At 50.6% G+C, this 23,539-nt stretch overlaps 2 protein-coding genes across 2 annotated transcripts in view; both read left to right on the top strand.

Annotated features, from left to right (window-relative positions):
- Nucleotides 1-1,731: 1,731 nt before the first annotated feature.
- Nucleotides 1,732-23,539, top strand: part of LOC138368149 (glutamine synthetase-like) — a 49,651-nt gene continuing 27,843 nt past the window's right edge. Inside the window, exon 1 of the mRNA XM_069330450.1 lies at nt 1,732-1,885. The gene's annotated coding sequence lies outside the window, so the exon portion shown is untranslated. The remainder of the gene's footprint in view (nt 1,886-23,539) is intronic.
- LOC138368143 (fap1 adhesin-like) lies at nt 2,229-10,017 on the top strand. The gene is made up of 5 exons (XM_069330443.1): nt 2,229-2,261; nt 5,247-5,528; nt 7,039-7,149; nt 8,629-8,823; nt 9,409-10,017. Exons 1-5 carry the CDS (start codon nt 2,229-2,231, stop codon nt 10,015-10,017), a joined length of 1,230 nt encoding a protein of 409 aa, XP_069186544.1.

The raw sequence follows: 23,539 nt of genomic DNA, 5'->3' as shown, positions 1-23,539 counted from the left end.
TACCAGAACTTTACCACGATGGACCTCTAGAGTTTACCAGGCCTTTTGGGCTCTCTATGTAACCAATGGTGTAACCAATCCTGTGATCTCTATGTAACCAATGGTGTAACCAACCTTGTGCTCTCTATGTAACCAATGGTGTAACCAATCCTGTGCTCTCTATGTAACGAATGGTGTAACCAATCTTGTGCTCGCTATGTTACCAATGGTGTAACCAACCTTGTGCTCTCTATGTAACCAATGGTGTAACCAATCCTGTGCTCTCTATGTAACCAATGGTGTAACCAATCCTGTGCTCTCTATGTAGCCAATGGTGTAACCAATCCTGTGCTCTCTATGTAACCAATGGTGTAACCAATCCTGTAATCTCTATGTAACCAATAGTGTAACCAATCCTGTGCTCGCTATGTTACCAATGGTGTAACCAATCTTGTGCTCTCTATGTAACCAATGGTGTAACCAATCCTGTGCTCTCTATGTAGCCAATGGTGTAACCCATCCTGTGCTCTCTATGTAACCAATGGTGTAACCAATCCTGTGATCTCTATGAAACCAATGGTGTAACTAATCCTGTGATCTCTATGTAACCAATGGTGTAACCAATCCTGTGCTCTCTATGTAACCAATGATGTAACCAATCGAGTACTCTCAATGTAACCAATGATCTAACCAATCGAGTACTCTCAATGTAACCAATGGTGTAACCAATCTTGTTATCTCTATGTAACCAATGATGCAACCAATCCTGTCTGATTTATGTTACCAATGGTGTAACCATACTCGTGCTCTCTATGTAACCAATGGTGTAACCAATCTTGTGCTCTCTATGTAACCAATCCTGTGCTCTCTATGTAGCCAATGGTGTTACCAATCCTGTGATCTCTATGTAACCAATGGTGTAACCAATCTTGTGCTCTGTATGTAACCAATGGTGTAACTAATCCTGTGATCTCTATGTAACCAATAGTGTAACCAATCCTGTGCTCTCTATGTAACCAATGATGTAACCAATCGAGTACTCTCAATGTAACCAATGATGTAACCAATCGAGTACTCTCAATGTAACCAATGGTGTAACCAATCTTGTTATCTCTATGTAACCAATGATGCAACCAATCCTGTCTGATTTATGTTACCAATGGTGTAACAATACTCGTGCTCTCTATGTAACCAATGATATAACCAATGTCTATATAAGTAATATCTTTAGAATTTTTTAATTGATTAGTTAAACACAAATTAAGAAATAAAAAGGATAGAAAAATATTGCACTTTGCAAAGGCAATTTTTGTCAAGTAATGCTACGCCATTATTGCAGGACTCATTTATTAAATTATTTACCACTGGAAATAATTACAATAAATTAATCTAGCTGTATTAAGCCTTACAATACAGTAATTCCTGTAACATTTATTACTCTCTATGACTAATAAGTGACTCACTGAAGGCTGCTATATAAATAACATCAATTTTATTACATAAATCCAATAAAGCAGTTGTGGGTTTGTTTTAGTGAGCGATTACCGCGAGGTCTCGAGGTGGGACTTTATCTGTGGCGTGTCATGGCCGCCGGGTGAGCGGGAGGATGACACACTCCCAGCCAATCATACACGAGGGTGGATGTCATCGTGCCAAATAGCTGCGAGGGTGGACATCGAGGCAGCCAATGAGGCGCGAGCATTAATATAGCAGCAGCCAATCAGAGGAGCGCGTCTCGTGACATCCCACCTTTCAGTAGGTTATATTAAGTGTTGCCGAGCAGGTGAGTGTTCTCTCACGGCCCGACCCTGCTCCAGCACACACCTGCTCCAGCACACACCTGCTCCAGCACACACCTGCTCCAGCACACACCTGCTCCAGCACACACCTGCCGTCAACACTTCAGGTAACTTACCTAACACACAGCTCACCTGCCGCGGTGTGTCTGAACACTTGTGTACTACTCATGTTGACAGAGGTACTGAGAGGTACCTGTGGGAGTTTGTGGAGAAGGAGCCTCAGCTCCTAGGCTCCGCCCTCTTACCTTCAGGTCATCTGATGTAATGACTCAAGAACCCTCCTCCTTCGGCTGTGCTAACATGTACTTTCTAATATGAAGTACGCTTAAGAAGTTCATTCTAGTGTGCTTAGAGCTCACCCTGGTTGTTTAGCTTCCATCTGTGCCCTGACCTGTCGCTTTACCCATACTAAACTATTACTCTTTGATTATATAACGTCACGTCTCAATCATGACTCCTCTGAACTCCTCAGCCACTGAGGAGGTCAGTGTGTGCGGGCGAACAGTCACGGGAGAGTACACACAGGAGGGAGAGTACACACAGGAGGGAGAGTACACACAGGAGGGAGAGTACACACAGGAGGGAGAGTACACACACACACACACACACGCACTAGAGAACACAGGTGGAAATTGAGTTGCCAAATGAGCCATAGAGACGTTAGAAAGAATTTTTCAGTGTCAGAGTAATAGACAAATGGAATGCATTAGGGGGTGATGTGGTGGAGGCTGACTCCATACACAGTTTCAAGTGTAGATATGATAGAGCCCAGTAGGCTCAGGAACCTGTACACCTGTTGATTGACGGTTGAGAGGCGGGACCAAAGAGCTCAACCCCCGCAAGCACAAATAGGTGAGTACACACAACACAGGAGGGTGAGTACACATAACACAGGAGGCGTTGAAGTCTATGGGTGGTGGTGCTAGGTGAGGCAGGTGGTGGTGGTGGTAGGTGAGGCAGGTGGCGGTGGTGGTAGGTGAGGCAGGTGGTGGTGGTGCTAGGTGAGGCAGGTGGTGGTGGTGCTAGGTGAGGCAGGTGGTGGTGGTGGTAGGTGAGGCAGGTGGTGGTGGTGGTAGGTGAGGCAGGTGGTGGTGGTGCTAGGTGAGGCAGGTGGTGGTGGTGCTAGGTGAGGCAGGTGGTGGTGGTGCTAGGTGAGGCAGGTGGTGGTGGTGCTAGGTGAGGCAGGTGGTGGTGGTGCTAGGTGAGGCAGGTGGTGGTGGTGCTAGGTGAGGCAGGTGGTGGTGGTGCTAGGTGAGGCAGGTGGTGGTGGTGCTAGGTGAGGCAGGTGGTGGTGGTGCTAGGTGAGGCAGGTGGTGGTGGTGCTAGGTGAGGCAGGTGGTGGTGGTGCTAGGTGAGGCAGGTGGTGGTGGTGCTAGGTGAGGCAGGTGGTGGTGGTGCTAGGTGAGGCAGGTGGTGGTGGTGCTAGGTGAGGCAGGTGGTGGTGGTGCTAGGTGAGGCAGGTGGTGGTGGTGCTAGGTGAGGCAGGTGGTGGTGGTGCTAGGTGAGGCAGGTGGTGGTAGGTGAGGCAGGTGGTGGTGGTGCTAGGTGAGGCAGGTGGTGGTGGTGCTAGGTGAGGCAGGTGGTGGTGGTGCTAGGTGAGGCAGGTGGTGGTGGTGCTAGGTGAGGCAGGTGGTGGTGGTGATAGGTGAGGCAGGTGGTGGTGGTGCTAGGTGAGGCAGGTGGTGGTGGTGCTAGGTGAGGCAGGTGGTGGTGGTGCTAGGTGAGGCAGGTGGTGGTGGTGCTAGGTGAGGCAGGTGGTGGTGGTGCTAGGTGAGGCAGGTGGTGGTGGTGCTAGGTGAGGCAGGTGGTGGTGGTGCTAGGTGAGGCAGGTGGTGGTGGTGCTAGGTGAGGCAGGTGGTGGTGGTGCTAGGTGAGGCAGGTGGTGGTGGTGGTAGGTGAGGCAGGTGGTGGTGGTGCTAGGTGAGGCAGGTGGTGGTGGTGCTAGGTGAGGCAGGTGGTGGTGGTGGTAGGTGAGGCAGGTGGTGGTGGTGCTAGGTGAGGCAGGTGGTGGTGGTGCTAGGTGAGGCAGGTGGTGGTGGTGCTAGGTGAGGCAGGTGGTGGTGGTGCTAGGTGAGGCAGGTGGTGGTGGTGCTAGGTGAGGCAGGTGGTGGTGGTGCTAGGTGAGGCAGGTGGTGGTGGTGCTAGGTGAGGCAGGTGGTGGTGGTGCTAGGTGAGGCAGGTGGTGGTGGTGCTAGGTGAGGCAGGTGGTGGTGGTGCTAGGTGAGGCAGGTGGTGGTGGTGCTAGGTGAGGCAGGTGGTGGTACAATAAACTGATCAGATAACGACCTTCCACGTGCTCTGTGATAAGGAAGATAGTATATACGGGCACCTGCCACAAGGGTGACAAGAGTCAGGCCAAGTGTGAGTGACCTCTCACAGTGTGAGTGACCCCTCACAGCGTGAGTGACCTCTCACAGTGTGAGTGACCCCTCACAGTGTGAGTGACCCCTCACAGTGTGAGTGACCCCTCACAGTGTGAGTGACCCCTCACAGCGTGAGTGACCCCTCACAGTGTGAGTGACCCCTCACAGTGTGAGTGACCCCACACAGTGTGAGTGACCCCTCACAGTGTGAGTGACCCCTCACAGTGTGAGGCCACTAACAGCAAAGTAAGGTGTTGATGGCTCCTGGAAGGTGACGCATAAAACCATTACTTGGTCGTCATCTCAGACATCAGGAAGGTGAGGATATTGAGCTCCTCTTCACAAGTCCGAAGGACCCGGAAAAACTCCCGGACTACGATTTCCCACTTGGCCAGGAGCACCTCGTCTATCACAACTACCCACGTCAGTTACTGGCCGAAAGATGAGTGTTTGTCAGCAGGACCAGCCCATGGATAACTGACCGCACAGACAGTGAGATCACTACAAATATTGTCACAAAACCCGAACATGGGCGTGTTCGCCATTGTTGTCTGCAGTGACGATAAAGCAACAACTAAGATAATGTTCACCTCAGCAACTATGGCCACTCAGGCTGCCACACAAGGCTTCTACCGCTCCGCATCAACATGTCGCCCCACCAAATGAAAAAGGAACGATATCACGAGCTCCAACAGTCCTTCAAGTGCTACGAGCTTTCCCACCCCACCAACAAGTGTCAACACCCCGTCCAGAAGTGCAGCCTCTGCGCCCGTGACCATCAGTAAACAATCTGTAATTCAACAACCCATCGCTGCCTGCTCTGCAACGACGATCACCCTGCAATTTCACACCGCTGCCCCCGCAGACAGGAAAAAATCAAGGCCCAGGTTGAAGCCAAGAAGGCCAACCCTCCTCACCCCGCCACCAGAGCCCCTGACACTATACCCAACACCTCAGCTCCCACCAACCAACCAGAAGAGATGTCCTGTCTTACCAAACAGCCGCCAGTCGACCCAACCTTCACACTGGGGACCCAAGGCCCAACCAGCACCCTCGTCGCCCCTTGCATCACGTGCCGGTATTATCTCTGGTCTTATATGACCAGCGTCTGGTCCGGCAAGCGGAGAGGCTTGCCGGACCAGACAACCACCGATTAGTCAGGGAACTGAACGTGTTTTACCAAGCCAATGGTCTGGACCCCATCACAGCCCCTGAGGCAACTCTCACTACTTCCCCTACCACACAGGGGACTTCAACAAGGTCGACCACAAGGTCGATCTCAACTCAGACTTCAGCTCCACTAAAGACTCAGGCTGCACAAGCAGCATCCTCCAGTCCAGCCCCAAAAGCTCCCACCATCACCGTCTCAACAGAGGCGCTCGCAGACGTGCTGTCTCCCACCACCAACGTGACCGAACCACCACCTACCACAACGCCTCACTCCAGAGCCAACCTCAGGCTGTGACCCAGACCACCAACAAGGCACTACGCCACGGACTCCTCAGACCAGAAACTCTCAATAAGAGCTCCATCACCGCCACACTCGCCCTCCTCCGTACAAGGTCTCCTCGTGGCGGCCACATCACCCAACTCCAGTGACAACACACCCATCTCAACTCTCACCAAGACTCACGCTAAGAAAGTTACGAAAGACCTCGAGGCCTTCACTAACCCACTGGCTCTATAGGTGGTATAGCTGGCCCTCAGAGGCCTTCACTAACCCACCGGCTCTATAGGTGGTATAGCTGGCCCTCCGGGACCGCCCCCCCCCTCAGAAAGAAACATCCATCCATTTACAGATCTCCAATATCAGCTATTGGTAATGGCTCCAAAGTGCCTCCACTTACGGGCTATTCATGCCCGTGCCACCTTTTGGATTGCTTAATCTTTATCGATCAATCAATGATCTCTGACGGTGTTAACACTGCTCTGCGTCCGGCTGGTCCGAGCCCGGCGGGTGTCCTACTCTGTGTTTACACAGATGGCGCTGGTGACTGCGCTCGGAATCACAGCGGCAAAATAACTTTATGACTTCCAGGTGTCCAGCAGCTTGGAGGCAGTTTGGTCAGTCGTTGAGGTCTCCAAGACACGGGGGAAGTGGTCGTGGTGTATGGAACACTGACACGGGGGAAGTGGTCGTGGTGTATGGAACACTGACACGGGGGAAGTGGTCGTGGTGTATGGAACACTGACACGGGGGAAGTGGTCGTGGTGTATGGAACACTGACACGGGGGAAGTGGTCGTGGTGTATGGAACACTGACACGGGGGAAGTGGTCGTGTTGTATGGAACACTGACACGGGGGAAGTGGTCGTGGTGTATGGAACATTGGCACGTGAGAAGTGGTCGTGGTGTATGGAACACTGACACGTGAGAAGTGGTCGTGGTGTATGGAACACTGACACGGGGGAAGTGGTCGTGGTGTATGGAACACTGACACGGGGGAAGTGGTCGTGTTGTATGGAACACTGACACGGGGGAAGTGGTCGTGGTGTATGGAACATTGGCACGTGAGAAGTGGTCGTGGTGTATGGAACACTGACACGTGAGAAGTGGTCGTGGTGTATGGAACACTGACACGGGGGAAGTGGTCGTGGTGTATGGAACACTGACACGGGAGAATTTGCCTTAATACAACTGTTAAAATCTTTAACTATATTGTTTGTCGTTTAATTTAAATTAAATATTAGTCAAAGAAGAAGAAGTGTAAGAGAACTGGATTGGTGATGGGACAGTCCACGAGGACTGTAAGTGAAGGACTCAAGTGTGAGGTTGAGTGCGTAGTGGGAGCATGCACTTGAGTGTTGAGGGTGCTGTTTACACCACAGATGATTGATACAAATCACAGTAAGCGATAATGTAGGCTATTGTGGCATAAGACTCTACTTTCTCACCAGGTGGTGACGCAGGTGGTAACGCAGGTGGTGACGCAGGTGGTGACGCAGGTGGTAACGCAGGTGGTGAGGCAGGTGGTGAAGCAGATGGTGAAGCAGGTGGTGAGGCAGATGGTGAACAGGTAGTGAGGCAGGTGGTACCTGGTTGATGGGGTTCTGGGAGTTCTTCTACTTCCCAAGCCCGGCCCGAGGGCAGGCTTGACTTGTGAGAGTTTGGTCCACCAGGCTGTTGCTTGGAGCGGCCCGCAGGCCCACATACCCACCACAGCCCGGTTGGTCCGGCACTCCTTGGAGGAAACAATCTAGTTTCCTCTTGAAGATGTCCACGGTTGTTCCGGCAATATTTCTTATGCTCGCTGGTAGGACGTTGATGTTTATACAGTGTTCTCTGATTGTGCCTATGGCACCTCTGCTTTTCACTGGTTCTATTCTGCATTTTCTTCCATATCGTTCACTCCAGTACGTTGTTATTTTACTGTGTAGATTTGGGACCTGGCCCTCCAGTATTTTCCACGTGAATATTATTTGGTATCTCTCTCGTCTCTTTTCTAGTGAGTACATTTGGAGAACTTTCAGACGATCCCAATAATTTAGGGCTTTATTTCGTCTATGCGTGCCGTATATGTTCTCAGTATTCCCTCTATTTCAGCAGTCTCTCCTGCTCTGAAGGGGGAAGTGAGTACTGAGCAGTACTCGAGACGGGACAAAACAAGTGACTTGAAGAGTACAACCATTGTGATGGGATCCCTGGATTTGAAGATTCTCGTAATCCATCCTATCGTTTTTCTGGCTGTCGCAATATTTGCTTGGTTATGCTCCCTAAACATTAGGTCGCCGGACATCATTATCCCCAAATCCTTGACATGCTGTTTTTCTACAATGGGCAGATTCAATTGTGTTTTGTACCTTGTATTATGCTTCAGATCCTCATTTTTACCGTATCTGAGTACCTGGAATTTATCACTGTTAAACATCATGTTATTTTCTGCTGCCCAATCGAAAACTTTGTTGACATCTGCTTGTAGTTTTTCAATGTCTTCAGCAGAGGTAAATTTGCATGCTGATTTTTGTATCATCTGCGAAGGATGACACGAAGTTGTGACTTGTGTTTTTGTCTATATCTGATATGAGAATAAGGAACAGCATTGGTGCAAGGACTGTACCTTGAGGTACAGAGCTTTTAACTGCGCTTGGACTCGTTTTTATTTGATTGACTGTTACTCTTTGTGTTTTGTTCGACAGGAAATTGAGTATCCAGCGTCCTACTTTTCCAGTTATTCCCACTGACCTCATTTTGTGAGCTATCACCCCATGATCACAATTGTCGAACGCCTTTGCAAAGTCTGTGTATACATCTGCATTTTCCTTTTCTTCTAGAGCTCCTGTGATCTTGTCATAGTGGTTGAGTAACTGTGACAGACAGGATCTTCCCGCTCTAAATCCATGTTGTCCTGGGATGTGTATTCATTATTTTCCATACAACTAGAAAGTGGATTCCTAATCACTCTTTCAAAAACATTTATTTTGTGAGATGTTAGTGCAACTGGCCTATAATTTTGTACCAAGGCCTTACTACTCTCCTTGGTGAAGCAGGTGGTGACGCAGGTGGTGACGCAGGTGGTGAAGCAGGTGGTGACGCAGGTGGTGACGCAGGTGGTGAAGCAGGTGGTGACGCAGATGGTGAAGCCGGTGGTGACGCAGGTGGTGAGGCAGGTGGTGAAGCAGGTAGTGACGCAGGTGGTGACGCAGATGGTGAAGCCGGTGGTGAGGCAGGTGGTGAAGCCGGTGGTGAGGCAGGTGGTGAGGCAGGTGGTGAGGCAGGTGGTGAAGCAGGTGGTGAAGCAGGTGGTGAGGTAGGTGGTGAGGCAGGTGGTGAAGCAGGTGGTGAGGCAGGTGGTGAAGCCGGTGGTGAGGCAGGTGGTGAAGCAGGTAGTGACGCAGGTGGTGAAGCAGGTGGTGACGCAGGTGGTGAGGCAGGTGGTGAAGCCGGTGGTGAGGCAGGTGGTGAAGCAGGTGGTGACGCAGATGGTGAAGCCGGTGGTGACGCAGGTGGTGAGGCAGGTGGTGAAGCAGGTAGTGACGCAGGTGGTGACGCAGGTGGTGACGCAGGTGGTGAAGCCGGTGGTGAGGCAGGTGGTGAAGCCGGTGGTGAGGCAGGTGGTGAAGCAGGTGGTGAGGCAGGTGGTGAAGCAGGTGGTGAGGCAGGTGGTGAAGCAGGTGGTGAGGCAGGTGGTGAAGCCGGTGGTGAAGCAGGTGGTGAAGCAGGTGGTGAGGCAGGTGGTGAAGCCGGTGGTGAGGCAGGTGGTGAAGCAGGTGGTGAGGCAGGTGGTGAAGCAGGTGGTGAAGCAGGTGGTGACGCAGGTGGTGAGGCAGGTGGTGAAGCCGGTGGTGAAGCAGGTGGTGAAGCAGGTGGTGAGGCAGGTAGTGAAGCAGGTGGTGACGCAGGTGGTGAAGCAGGTGGTGACGCAGGTGGTGAAGCAGGTGGTGACGCAGGTGGTGAAGCAGGTGGTGACGCAGGTGGTGAAGCAGGTGGTGACGCAGGTGGTGAAGCAGGTGGTGACGCAGGTGGTGACGCAGGTGGTGACGCAGGTGGTGACGCAGGTGGTGAAGCAGGTGGTGACGCAGGTGGTGAAGCAGGTGGTGACGCAGGTGGTGAAGCAGGTAGTGACGCAGGTGGTGAAGCAGGTGGTGAAGCAGGTAGTGACGCAGGTGGTGAAGCAGGTAGTGACGCAGGTGGTGAAGCAGGTAGTGACGCAGGTAGTGAAGCAGGTGGTGACGCCGGTGGTGAAGCAGGTGGTGAAGCAGGTAGTGACGCAGGTGGTGAAGCAGGTAGTGACGCAGGTGGTGAAGCAGGTGGTGAAGCAGGTGGTGACGCAGGTGGTGAAGCAGGTAGTGACGCAGGTGGTGAAGCAGGTGGTGACGCAGGTGGTGGCTGTGACTGTGGGAGTGGCTGGCGGCATTATTGAAGTGACAGGTAGTTAAGAGTGAGAGTGGTCAGGCGGTCATTATATGGGCAGGTGTGTGTGTCACCCCTGAGCCAGCTGGTGTGTGTGTGTCACCCCTGAGCCAGCTGGTGTGTATGTATCACCCCTGAGCCAGCTGGTGTGTGTGTGTCACCCCTGAGCCAGCTGGTGTGTGTGTCACCTCTGAGCCAGCTGGTGTGTGTGTCACCCCTGAGCCAGCTGGTGTGTGTGTCACCCCTGAGCCAGCTGGTGTGTGTGTCACCCCTGAGCCAGCTGGTGTGTGTGTCACCCCTGAGCCAGCTGGTGTGTGTCACCCCTGAGCCAGCTGGTGTGTGTGTCACCCCTGAGCCAGCTGGTGTGTGTGTGTCACTCCTGAGCCAGCTGGTGTGTGTCACCCCTGAGCCAGCTGGTGTGTGTGTCACCCCTGAGCCAGCTGGTGTGTGTGTCACCCCTGAGCCAGCTGGTGTGTGTCACCCCTGAACCAGCTGGTGTGTGTGTGTCACCCCTGATCCAGCTGGTGTGTGTGTGTCACCCCTGAGCCAGCTGGTGTGTGTGTCACCCCTGAGCCAGCTGGTGTGTGTGTCACCCCTGAGCCATCTGGTGTGTGTGTGTCACCCCTGAGCCAGCTGGTGTGTGTGTCACCCCTGAGCCAGCTGGTGTGTGTCACCCCTGAGCCAGCTGGTGTGTGTGTGTCACCCCTGAGCCAGCTGGTGTGTGTGTCACCCCTGAGCCAGCTGGTGTGTCACCCCTGAGCCAGCTGGTGTGTCACACCTGAGCCAGCTGGTGTGTCACCCCTGAGCCAGCTGGTGTGTGTGTCACCCCTGAGCCAGCTGGTGTGTGTGTCACCCCTGAGCCAGCTGGTGTGTGTGTCACCCCTGAGCCAGCTGGTGTGTCACCCCAGAGCCAGCTGGTGTGTCACCCCTGAGCCAGCTGGTGTGTCACCCCTGAGCCAGCTGGTGTGTCACCCCTGAGCCAGCTGGTGTGTGTCACCCCTGAGGCAGCTGGTGTGTGTGTCACCCCTGAGCCAGCTGGTGTGTGTGTCACCCCTGAGCCAGCTGGTGTGTGTCACCCCTGAGCCAGCTGGTGTGTGTGTCACCCCTGAGCCAGCTGGTGTGTGTGTCACCCCTGAGCCAGCTGGTGTGTGTGTCACCCCTGAACCAGCTGGTGTGTCACCCCTGAGCCAGCTGGTGTGTGTGTCACCCCTGAGCCAGCTGGTGTATCACCCCTGAGCCAGCTGGTGTGTCACCCCTGAGCCAGCTGATGTGTCACCCCTGAGCCAGCTGGTGTGTGTGTCACCCCTGAGCCAGCTGGTGTGTGTGTCACCCCTGAGCCAGCTGGTGTGTGTGTCACCCCTGAGCCAGCTGGTGTGTGTGTCACCCCTGAGCCAGCTGGTGTGTGTGTCACCCCTGAGCCAGCTGGTGTGTGTGTCACCCCTGAGCCAGCTGGTGTGTGTGTCACCCCTGAGCCAGCTGGTGTGTGTGTCACCCCTGAGCCAGCTGGTGTGTGTCACCCCTGAGCCAGCTGGTGTGTGTGTCACCCCTGAGCCAGCTGGTGTGTGTCACCCCTGAGCCAGCTGGTGTGTGTATCACCCCTGAGCCAGCTGGTGTGTGTGTCACCCCTGAGCCAGCTGGTGTGTCACCCCTGAGCCAGCTTGTGTGTCACCCCTGAACCAGCTGGTGTGTCACCCCTCAGCCAGCTGGTGTGTGTGTCACCCCTGAGCCAGCTGGTATGTCACCCCTGAGTCAGCTGGTGTGTCAACCCTGAACCAGCTGGTGTGTCACCCCTGAACCAGCTGGTGTGTCACCCCTGAGCCAGCTGGTGTGTGTGTCACCCCTGAGCCAGCTGGTGTTTGTGTCACCCCTGAGCCAGCTGGTGTGTGTGTGTCACCCCTGAGCCAGCTGGTGCGTGTGTCACTCCTGAGCCAGCTGGTGTGTGTGTCACTCCTGAGCCAGCTGGTGTGTGTCACCCCTGAGCCAGCTGGTGTGTGTGTCACCCCTGAGCCAGCTGGTGTGTATGTCACCCCTGAGCCAGCTGGTGTGTGTGTCACCCCTGACCCAGCTGGTGTGTGTCACCCCTGAGCCAGCTGGTGTGTCACCCCTGAGCCAGCTGGTGTGTGTCACCCCTGAGCCAGCTGGTGTGTGTGTCACCCCTGAGCCAGCTGGTGTGTGTGTCACCCCTGAGCCAGCTGGTGTGTGTGTCACCCCTGAGCCAGCTGGTGTGTCACCCCTGAGCCAGCTGGTGTGTGTGTCACCCCTGAGCCAGCTGGTGTATGTCACCCCTGAGCCAGCTAGTGTGTGTGTCACCCCTGAGCCAGCTGGTGTGTGTCACCCCTGAGCCAGCTGGTGTGTGTCACCCCTGAGCCAGCTGGTGTGTGTGTCACTTCTGAGCCAGCTGGTGTGTGTGTCACCCCTGAGCCAGCTGGTGTGTCACCCCTGAGCCAGCTGGTGTGTGTCACCCCTGAGCCAGCTGGTGTGTCACCCCTGAGCCAGCTGGTGTGTGTGTCACCCCTGAGCCAGCTGGTGTGTCACCCCTGAGCCAGCTGGTGTGTGTGTCACCCCTGAGCCAGCTGGTGTGTGTGTCACCCCTGAGCCAGCTGGTGTGTGTGTGTCACCCCTGAGCCAGCTGGTGTGTCACCCCTGAGCCAGCTGGTGTGTCACCCCTGAGCGAGTTGGTGTGTGTGTCACCCCTGAGCCAGCTGGTGTGTGTGTCACCCCTGATCCAGCTGGTGTGTGTCACCCCTGAGCCAGCTGGTGTGTGTGTGTCACCCCTGAGCCAGCTGGTGTGTGTGTGTCACCCCTGAGCCAGCTGGTGTGTCACCCCTGAGCCAGCTGGTGTGTGTGTCACCCCTGAGCCAGCTGGTGTGTGTGTCACCCCTGAGCCAGCTGGTATGTGTGTGTCACCCCTGAGCCAGCTGGTGTGTCACCCCTGAGCCAGCTGGTGTGTCACCCCTGAGCGAGTTGGTGTGTGTGTCACCCCTGAGCCAGCTGGTGTGTGTGTCACCCCTGAGCCAGCTGGTGTGTGTCACCCCTGAGCCAGCTGGTGTGTGTGTGTCACCCCTGAGCCAGCTGGTGTGTGTGTGTCACCCCTGAGCCAGCTGGTGTTGTAACACCACTCTATTGTAACACCCCCCTAAAATGTACCACTATAATGGAACACTACTTATCCTGAGTAACACTTCCTCATCGGTTGCACTTGATAACACTGTTATGAGCTGACATATGATGGTTACACCGGAACCAAAGGTACACTGCCAATAAGGAAATGCTAACACAAGGATTAAATACGCTGCCACCATCTGCCTTTGACCATTGAAACTATATCAAGCAACGAGGCAAGAAACATTGCTTGACTAGGAGAGTACTTTCTATGACTGTCATTAATTAAGAAAACGGTTGTCAGCCACTATATCCAAAAGGCTAAGGGGATTCAACAATTGACACAGACGGGAAATTTAACGAGTTTATTGAGACCAAAATTATGTCAATCACCAATTATAAATCCTATCCTAACACTGGCAAAAAGTTAAGAAATTTGGACATGGAACAAAAACTCAGAGATCACACACATTACCTTAAGACCTCTGTCTCTCCCGGGCTGAGATGTTCTTCACAGACCCGTTCTCGATCCCGGTGTATCGCACTCTCCCCTCCTATGTTCCTACAGGCCATCTATATACAACCCCCACAGGGGGGAGGGGGAGATCTGCTGTTGCTACCCACCAAAAGTGTACAAACACTCAAGAAATATTTCAAAAAGCTTGTTTGACATTCACCCTACACTCTTCAAGAGAGGGGTTATTAATTACATGTGACTGACCTCTGACCTGGCCAAAAGGGGGAGATCCAGGGATGTTTACACATAAGAATCTGGAGTCTAATTTCCTTGCATGAAATATTACATACTTGAAACTCTGCTGACTAAGACTAACCCAGGAATTTTTAATCAATATACAAGATAAACCGGAGGTCATCTGGGCTGACCTCTTGGAGAAGGCTTCCCTGGGTGTGAACTCTAAGGGGGGGGGGGGGAGGTCCTGGGTGTTACAGCTCCCTTTCCCCGGAGTTAAGACAAAATCGGGTGTATGATAATTAAGCCCAATTTTGTCTTATCCTAACTCATCCAAAATACCACAACTAACCCTAAAAGAAAAAAAAAATTGCCAGTGACATAATGATAAAAGTAAGCTAACTAAATTAACATGAAGCAAAGTACATTATACAGTACACAACAGAGAGAACAAAACATAAATGTATAATGAAAGAAACAAAAGTACAAAAAAAATACCTTGGCAAAAGTACAAGCAATGATACCGTCACACATGATACCATTCCGATATCCTAATATGACAATAAGGTATGTCAATGAAAAAAAAAAATGCAAATCCCGACTGCACCCGGGCAGTCCAGCAAGGCTCCCTCAGAAGGCTGGAAGACCAAAACAAAAAATCGCCTTAAGACTAGCATGACATAAAAAAATTCCTAATGGAACCGGAAAATTACAAGTAACTAAAAGTAATATAATGTCAAAATACAAGGAATAACACAAGGCTACATAATACAACCCTGAGTGACAATACATATGGCTATAATGAATACTATGAAACAATGACATATCCTGCCTGCACAGTAGGCAGGCTAGCAAGTCTTCCTCAGAAGGTCAGAAGAACAAAACATACAAAAAAAATGATCAGCAACATGAGAAAAAAAAAATATATATATAAGTAATACTCCTACTCTAACATTTAAATCTAAGTAATTAAAAATACCAGGAAACATTATACCTAAGTGGGCATACCCCAAACATCTGCTGGGTACCTCATGACCCACAGTCAAACCTATGAGTTATACAAGTTATAAAACATGGTAAAAATACAATAATAGACATGAAGACTCATCAATAGAACCGTACGTTAACAGAATACTTGTGGGCCAATCCATATACCGCACAAGACAATAGTGCCAGGGTCAATCTCCATGCACCCTGCACACTCTGATAGTAAGACTACCTCTTACCACAACAGAAACATTACTTAACATTACAACATTTTAATGAAACATAAAGGCATGCAAATATAAAAAAAAATTATGTACCCATACACTGGTACCAAATAGGGAACCTGGACACTCATCACCAGGACAGACTTATCTCATAGATACATACATGAAACAAAATAAAATAGACACATACATGAAACAAAATAAATTTCAAGATAAAGTTTGTGCTAGAGACCGAAGTCATCTAGCTAAGAACACTGTCTATGACCACTTTTTCTAGGCCTAGTTACTTTACATCCCCATAAATGTTACACTTTTAACCCAATTAGACAAGACTATTTGACACCGTTAATAATAGAGTCATTTCTCTGAACCATCATTCGTAAATCTTGACACATTAATGTTCGTGTTTATATACGCGTTTTCTATCGTGCATCCGTTATACTCTCGCGAGGTGGCCTGATGTTGGAGACCCGATGTTGGTGACGTGATGCTGGAGACGTGATGTTGGTGACGTGATGTTGGTGACGATGTTGGAGACCTGATGTAGAAGACCTGATGTTGGTGACCTGATGTTGGTGACGTGATGTTGGAGACCTGATGTTGGTGACGATGTTGGAGACCTGATGTAGAAGACCTGATGTAGAAGACCTGATGTTGGTCCAGCGTCTGCCCGTCGATGATGCCTGCATATACCCTAAGATCTTCTTGTAACAGCTCTGGGGGTACGTCTGGTGACAGAGCGAGTCTACTGGTAACAGACTCCTCGTCAAGCTATCAAACTGCTCGAAGGTGGTGGTGTGAAGAGCAGCGGCAAGTGACAGCGGCCGGGGACTTGGCCGGTCACAAGTGAACGGTGTTAGGAGAGATGTATGGAGGCACATCTCACCTCCAGTTGCTTGAAGCTGACGGTCGATGATGAGTGACATCAGCTACATAGCAGGAGTCGTGACAGCAGGGCAGAGAGTGTGACGTCGACGATGTCTTGCAACAGAAGTAAGCAGGTGCAGGTGTTGGGGCGTGGGTGGCGTGGCGGCAGGCCAGGTGGATCCCGACTTCAGCTCCTGGGGCCCATCACTACACAGGCGTTGCTTGTGTCACATTCTACTGAGCCGGTACGCCTTATCGCGCATGCCCTAATGTGCCTGACCTTGGGCCGATGGTGCGAAACGTGCACCCTATTGGCGAGTCAAGCACACTCAGTAGGGAGGTGCCGTTGGAATGTGACCGCCTCGTTGCGCATCTTGGTGGAGTCAGTGATGTGGCATCCCCAAGGACGAGGGGGAACTGGTAGGTGACTGCTGCTGGCATACACGCTTGTTGACCTCGCGCCTCCACTTCCGGTGTGCCTGCACGGTGTGTCGCAGCAGGCAGGTGGGTGCCTCTGATGATGAACTGCAAGACTGGGGCCCACCATGGTACGTTGACGTCTGGACAGCTGTGCTCTGCTGGCAGGAACTCTGGCTTGGACAACCTCGTGTGGTGGGAGGTGTCGGCCGGGTGAATGGTGTCATTATCACCGTCCCAGGTAACCGAGTGGTGGGGGTTACCGGGAGTGTTGGGAGGGGGTGGGGTGTAACGTAACCCCCTCTCCACTGTACCAGAGGGGGTGACTCCTCTGGCCTCAATGTCGGTTCACGAGTAGCTGGTACCGGGGACAGAGCGGTGTGGACAAGCAGACCTGGGGAAGACAGGATAACACTCCGACTGGCGGAAGCAAGGACTCTCCCCTGGGCTTTGGTGACAGGGTACAGCCCAAGGGTAGGTAAGGCATGTTCTCTGAATACATTCCATGACAAAATCTCAAAACAATTGCCAGTTTAAAAACTCTGCTAAAACAAACAACTACTAAGGGACGAGACAGCTTACTGAAACTCTCCCTGCCTCGCCCGTGACCTCGTTAACATAGGGTGACAAGGCTGACCCTGGGTACCAATGAGAGTTGACAGAAGGTCCTCCTCTCCATCCTGGGCACGCCCAGCTGGGTCAGTCAACTCAGAAGGGTCAGGAATGGGAATCGCTGAAGGCAGTTCCAGTTCCTCCCTGGCAACGTAACACTTTAATTTGTTGACATGAATAGTTGTGTCACCCTGGTCATCAAAGATTCCCCTGATCAGAAAATTAACTGGTCCAAGCTTCTTAATTACTCTATATGGTCCACGCCATCTAGGTGCTAGCTTCCTACTTTGATTGGCAGGAGCCTTTTCATTTAACCTCATAACCAAGCTTCCCTCTCTAAGTGTCAATGGTTGAACCTTCTTATCATAATAGTGCGCATACCGGCTCCTCGCTGTCTTAGAAGCCTCAGCAGCAATCCTCCAAGCATTTCTCATTTTAGAGAGGATTTCTGAAGGATAATCCTCACCGTACACAGCCTCGTGTCTGTTAAGCAGACCTGATGGGAAGTAACATGAGCGCCCCGTGAAAAGCAGCAGTGGTTGTGTGTTAATTGACTGATGAATGGCAGTGTTCAAGGCTAGTTGAACATAGGGGAGTTGTTCATCCCAGGTGGCAGCATCTTTCTCTGCAAGAATTGCTAGCATATCCTTAATTGTACGATTTGTTCTTTCAGTCATACCGTTTGCTTGCGGATGGTAAGCAGTCGTGAGGGCTGTTGTTGTTTCTAAAATTTTACAAACCTCTTTAAAAGTGTTACCAACGAACTCTTGACCTCTGTCAGATACTAATACTTTAGGCGGTCCAAACACAGTGACAAATTTACTTAAGAAAGCGTCTGCAACCGTCTGGGGGTCCTTACGAGGAAGAGCAACCAAGGTAGTGAACCGGGACAGATGGTCCACTAGCACCAACACGTAGCGATTACCAGAATGACTACTATGTAAATCAATCAAATCCGCTCCCACTCGATCTAAAGGCTCAAAAATGTCAGGGAACTCTTGTAGTGGCGCCTGTACCTTAGGGGTACCTTTTCTCCTTTGACAATTCGGACACGATCTAACAAACTTAGTTATATAAGATAACATACTAGGAAAATAGAATAAAGTTTTAGCTCTCATATAGGTCTTAAAGACCCCAGGGTGACCAGCGATCTTAGATGCATGTGCAAGTTTCACGGCTGATGATCTTAACACGTCGGGGATGACTAACTGGTAAACCGCACGATCTTTCATGTCGTTAACATAATATAGGACACCCTTCTGCAGGTCAAAATGCTGCAGGGGAAAGTTACCTTTCTTCATAGGGCATTTACCACCCTCCAAATATTCAATTATTTCCTTCCATCGCTGTTCTCCCATTTGAAATTCTCTCATTTTATCACTTGCAATAGTTTCAATGTTGACATTTACGTTAACTGACGCGACGTTCCTACTCAACGTGTCTGGCACAACGTGAGATGGTCCAGGCTTATAAAGGATCTGAAACGAGTGAGCTGACAACTCATGAGACCAACGGGACATCCGGGGACACTTTGTTTTCTTTTTAAATATATATGTGAGAGCCCTGTGATCTGTGAAAATAACAAAATGACGTTGGAATAGGTAAGGCTCAAAATAACGAACACTTTCAACCACGGCAAGTGCTTCCTTGTCTGTTGCTGAGTATCTAACTTCAGGTCCCTTCACTTTTCTGCTGAAATACGCCACAGGGTGAGGATGGTTCTCTGAATCACGCTGCATTAAGCACCCTCCTATGGCAATACCACTAGCGTCTGTATGCACCTCCCACTCCTTATCAAAGTCAGGCACAGCTAATACTGGGGCGGTAATTAATTGACTTTTGAGCCTAGTATAAGCCTCATCGTGTTCTGAGGTCCACATAAATTTAGCATTCTTCTTTACAAGGTCAGTTAAAGGCGCTGTTATACTAGCAAATCCCTCAATATGGCGGCGGAAGTATCCGGCTACTCCCAGAAACCGGCGCACATCCCTTGCTGACCTAGGCCTGGGCATCTCAACAATGGCGCGGCATGAGTCTGGGTCAGGGCGGATGCCATCTGTGCTCACCTGGAACCCCAGAAATTTGAATTTCTGAGATGCCAGGGTGCATTTTTGGATATTCAATTTGAAGCCTGCCTTGTCTAACAATGACAGTGTCTCAGTCAAGTCCCGCAGGTGCTCATCAAACGACCTAGAGTAGATAACCACGTCATCCAGGTATGCTAATGAATGCCTACCTAGCACAGGGCTGAGGATGTAGTTAATAGCCCTCTGAAATGAGGAAGGGGCTGTCTTGAGCCCAAAAGGCATGCGCTTAAACTGAAACTGGTGAACCCCATCAGAGAATGCTGTTTTCTCACGGTCCTTAACTGCAACTGGAATAGCCCAATATGCTGACTTAGCATCCAGAGTGGAGAAATACTTGGCTGCCGCGAACTGATCTATAATTTCCTGAATCCGAGGTAAGGGGTACACGTCCCCCTTTGTTATTTCATTAACCTTCCGATAGTCGACACAAAACCGGTAACTACCATCCGGTTTGCGCACCAGCACCACCGGAGACAGCCATGGTGAAGTGCTTGGTTCTATAACTCCCTGTCTTAACATCTTCTGACACTCCTCTCTGATAGTTTTCTTAGCCTGTTCCGGGAGCCTCCACTGTCTCGTATACACGGGCTCGTGATCACATGTTGGAATGGTGTGCTCAATTCTGTCTAACAACCCAATTTGATCGTCGTCCGTTGCAAATAATTTGGGGAACATCCGCAAAACTTCCCGCACCCGTTTCCTCTCTAACTGTGGAATGTGCTGTAAGTCTAGTGCTGATATTAATTTATTCAAATCGTTGGTATCGCAAGGTGGCGTGAGCACCGTTGTGCTGTGCCTAGGAGTCTTACTAGTGTCTCTAACATTAAGAGCGCCACATTGCTTAGTGTCTGTAATTGTTTCCGATGGATCAGCTTGAAAGATCGATGTCTCCTCTAAGATAATACCCTGAGACACTCGATCACCCACTCTGAAGCGGTAGGTCTTGTGTGAGAGATTGACTACGGGTATGAGGGCACCTTTGTCCAGGACAATAATTAAGTGGTGGGGAATTAATAGTTTATCAAACCTGCCAGCCACCAGAAGGGTAGTACCAGGCTGGATATGACGACCCACGGCCACCCTAAGGAACCTAAATGATCGTGGAGGGCAAGTCTGCTTGTCAAAAGCATGTAAAATACACGACTTCGTATTATTGTCTGGAAGAGACTGAAACAAAAATTTCGCGTAATTGGCATGATGTTTCTGCTTCCGCTGGATGGAAGCTACAACCGGGGGATGGTCAGTCAATGTCACCGGATAGGATACAGTTCCTAATTTCAACCGGCAATGTCTCGCCCCTTTCTCAGCAGACAGAGAATATGAAAACCTGTGTAAGAAATCCATGCCAATCAAGATATCACCCGGATAAGCAAGATTCTGAACCACTGTACAAGTGTGAGGGTACGACTCATCATGACCTATTTCAAAATTAACAGTGGCTTGACCCAAGATGTCAATTTGTCCCCCATTAACTGCTGTGAGCTGTTTATAACAACGTTTAAGCCGTGCTTGTTTGAATTTGCTGAAGGCTGAACTCTTAATGAGTGTTGCTTGGCTACCCGTGTCCAAGAACGCAATCAAAATCTCACCCTCAACCTTGACATCAAAAGTAGGGCGACCATCCTTAAAGTAATCTGGTGACGGCACTTCCTTAAGCCGAACACTCGTACACGCTTTCCTAAAATGACCTTTTCCATGACAGGTCCAACACTTCTCCTTACTAATACTACTTAATGTGTAAGAAATCTTACCACAAGTACAAACTACTCCCGGGGAGGCAACACTGGGGGGATGGGCGGGGGAAGTAGGGTGGGGGTGGGGAATGTTGGAGGGGGAGGGTATGACAGGAGGTATGAGGGAGGCGGGGAGGGCTGGTGGGGGGTTGAGGGACTGGGCGCAGGGCGGGGAGGGTGGAAGTGGAGGGAGAGTGGAGGGCGCGTGGAGGAGTGACACCGACTCGGGGTGGGGCGGGAGGGGTGGAAACTGAGGGGAAGGAGGGTGAGGGTGGACGGGTGGAGTGGGACAATACTGAGAGGGGAGGTGCTGAGCAAGCAAGGTGTGGGTGGAGTGACCTTGAGTGGGGATGGTGGGGACGGTGTGAGGAAGTGGAGCAGAGTGGGTGGAGGGAACATGGGCGGGTAGGGTGGGAGGGAAGTGGGTGGGGTAGGTGTAGGGAATTTGGGGCAGGAACTGAGAAGTAATAGAGGGGGATTGCAACCCTATTTTGAACCCCTTCCATTCTGATAACATCTGAGTGGACATATAAAATCAAACAAATTGCCAATAAAGATATAATTTCACAAAATAACACAATATCTGTAACTTTGTCACCAAGCGTCATATTAACTTGAAAATTTAACACAATGTTCTATGTAACGAATGAACATTAAAAAGTAAATCACAACAAACGCACACTCGCTGTAAACACAATATACACCGCGCGGAGCGTCTACAGAAAGACGAAGGGACATAGGACAGTACCCTTCCTGAGTGGACGAGAGTTATGACCGCGCGCCCAAGATGAAACAGGTGTTGATAACTTAGTATAAACAATCTCTCAGATCGTCGCATGAGAAACACATGTACACATATGTGCACACATGAGGCGGCAGGTGCACATACAACCTTATCGACACTGAAATTCCTTACACTTATAAAAAAATCAGAGTAAAATAATAAAACAAAAAGTTATAGTATAATTATGAATTCCCTTAACTAATTGTAAGACTACTCTCGTGGTGATTAAAACTACGATTGTTCCTCGGTAAGCTACGCCTGCTAACTACGTCTGACCCGCCCTTGGGGAAAAACATCCAACACTAGCAGCCGTCCTTCCTAAGACACAATTCACGACCAGAATGTTTGAGGTCAGTCTCGCTGCCAACATGACCCCCTCTATGATGATAACTCAGCTACACTCTAGGTGACGAAGCACCGTCTGCGGCCTTATCGTTAAGATCTAGAACTCGAGGCAACTCCATGTACCTCAGAAATGTATCAGTAAGCGTCCTTCACTGACAATTTCCCAGACAACCTGCCGAACAGATTGCTGTACAACCTAAAACTGGGTTGTACACCCCTGGAAGCTATGCAGAGAAACGAGAACTAATTTCTGTCCATAGATTTCAGAGCGGAGCGCATACCCCAAACTTTCTCTAGTTTCCCGTATGTCGCACTAATCATAACACTTAAAATACGTGTGGCCCCGAGCAACGAAATCGCGAGCCCGCCTAAACTAACAAACAACGACGTGGCCAACTGAGCAGCCGCCGGCGCGCAGGACTCCAATAAAGTGTGAACACACCCACAATTTATTGGACCACCGCTAGCACCATTGTAACACCACTCTATTGTAACACCCCCCTAAAATGTACCACTATAATGGAACACTACTTATCCTGAGTAACACTTCCTCATCGGTTGCACTTGATAACACTGTTATGAGCTGACATATGATGGTTACACCGGAACCAAAGGTACACTGCCAATAAGGAAATGCTAACACAAGGATTAAATACGCTGCCACCATCTGCCTTTGACCATTGAAACTATATCAAGCAACGAGGCAAGAAACATTGCTTGACTAGGAGAGTACTTTCTATGACTGTCATTAATTAAGAAAACGGTTGTCAGCCACTATATCCAAAAGGCTAAGGGGATTCAACAATTGACACAGACGGGAAATTTAACGAGTTTATTGAGACCAAAATTATGTCAATCACCAATTATAAATCCTATCCTAACACTGGCAAAAAGTTAAGAAATTTGGACATGGAACAAAAACTCAGAGATCACACACATTACCTTAAGACCTCTGTCTCTCCCGGGCTGAGATGTTCTTCACAGACCCGTTCTCGATCCCGGTGTATCGCACTCTCCCCTCCTATGTTCCTACAGGCCATCTATATACAACCCCCACAGGGGGGAGGGGGAGATCTGCTGTTGCTACCCACCAAAAGTGTACAAACACTCAAGAAATATTTCAAAAAGCTTGTTTGACATTCACCCTACACTCTTCAAGAGAGGGGTTATTAATTACATGTGTGACTGACCTCTGACCTGGCCAAAAGGGGGAGATCCAGGGATGTTTACACATAAGAATCTGGAGTCTAATTTCCTTGCATGAAATATTACATACTTGAAACTCTGCTGACTAAGACTAACCCAGGAATTTTTAATCAATATACAAGATAAACCGGAGGTCATCTGGGCTGACCTCTTGGAGAAGGCTTCCCTGGGTGTGAACTCTAAGGGGGGGGGGGAGGTCCTGGGTGTTACAGTGTGTGTCACCCCTGAGCCAGCTGGTGTGTGTGTGTCACCCCTGAGCCAGCTGGTGTGTCACCCCTGAGCCAGCTGGTGTGTCACCCCTGAGCCAGCTGGTGTGTCACCCCTGAGCCAGCTGGTGTGTCACCCCTGAGCCAGCTGGTGTGTGTGTCACCCCTGAGCCAGCTGGTATGTCACCCCTGAGCCAGCTGGTGTGTCACCCCTGAGCGAGTTGGTGTGTGTGTGTCACCCCTGAGCCAGCTGGTGTGTGTGTCACCCCTGAGCCAGCTGGTGTGTG

Source organism: Procambarus clarkii, chromosome 24 (assembly GCF_040958095.1).
Source record: "Procambarus clarkii isolate CNS0578487 chromosome 24, FALCON_Pclarkii_2.0, whole genome shotgun sequence".
Lineage (NCBI taxonomy): Eukaryota > Metazoa > Arthropoda > Malacostraca > Decapoda > Cambaridae > Procambarus > Procambarus clarkii.
This window is presented reverse-complemented; position numbering and strand designations above follow the sequence as displayed.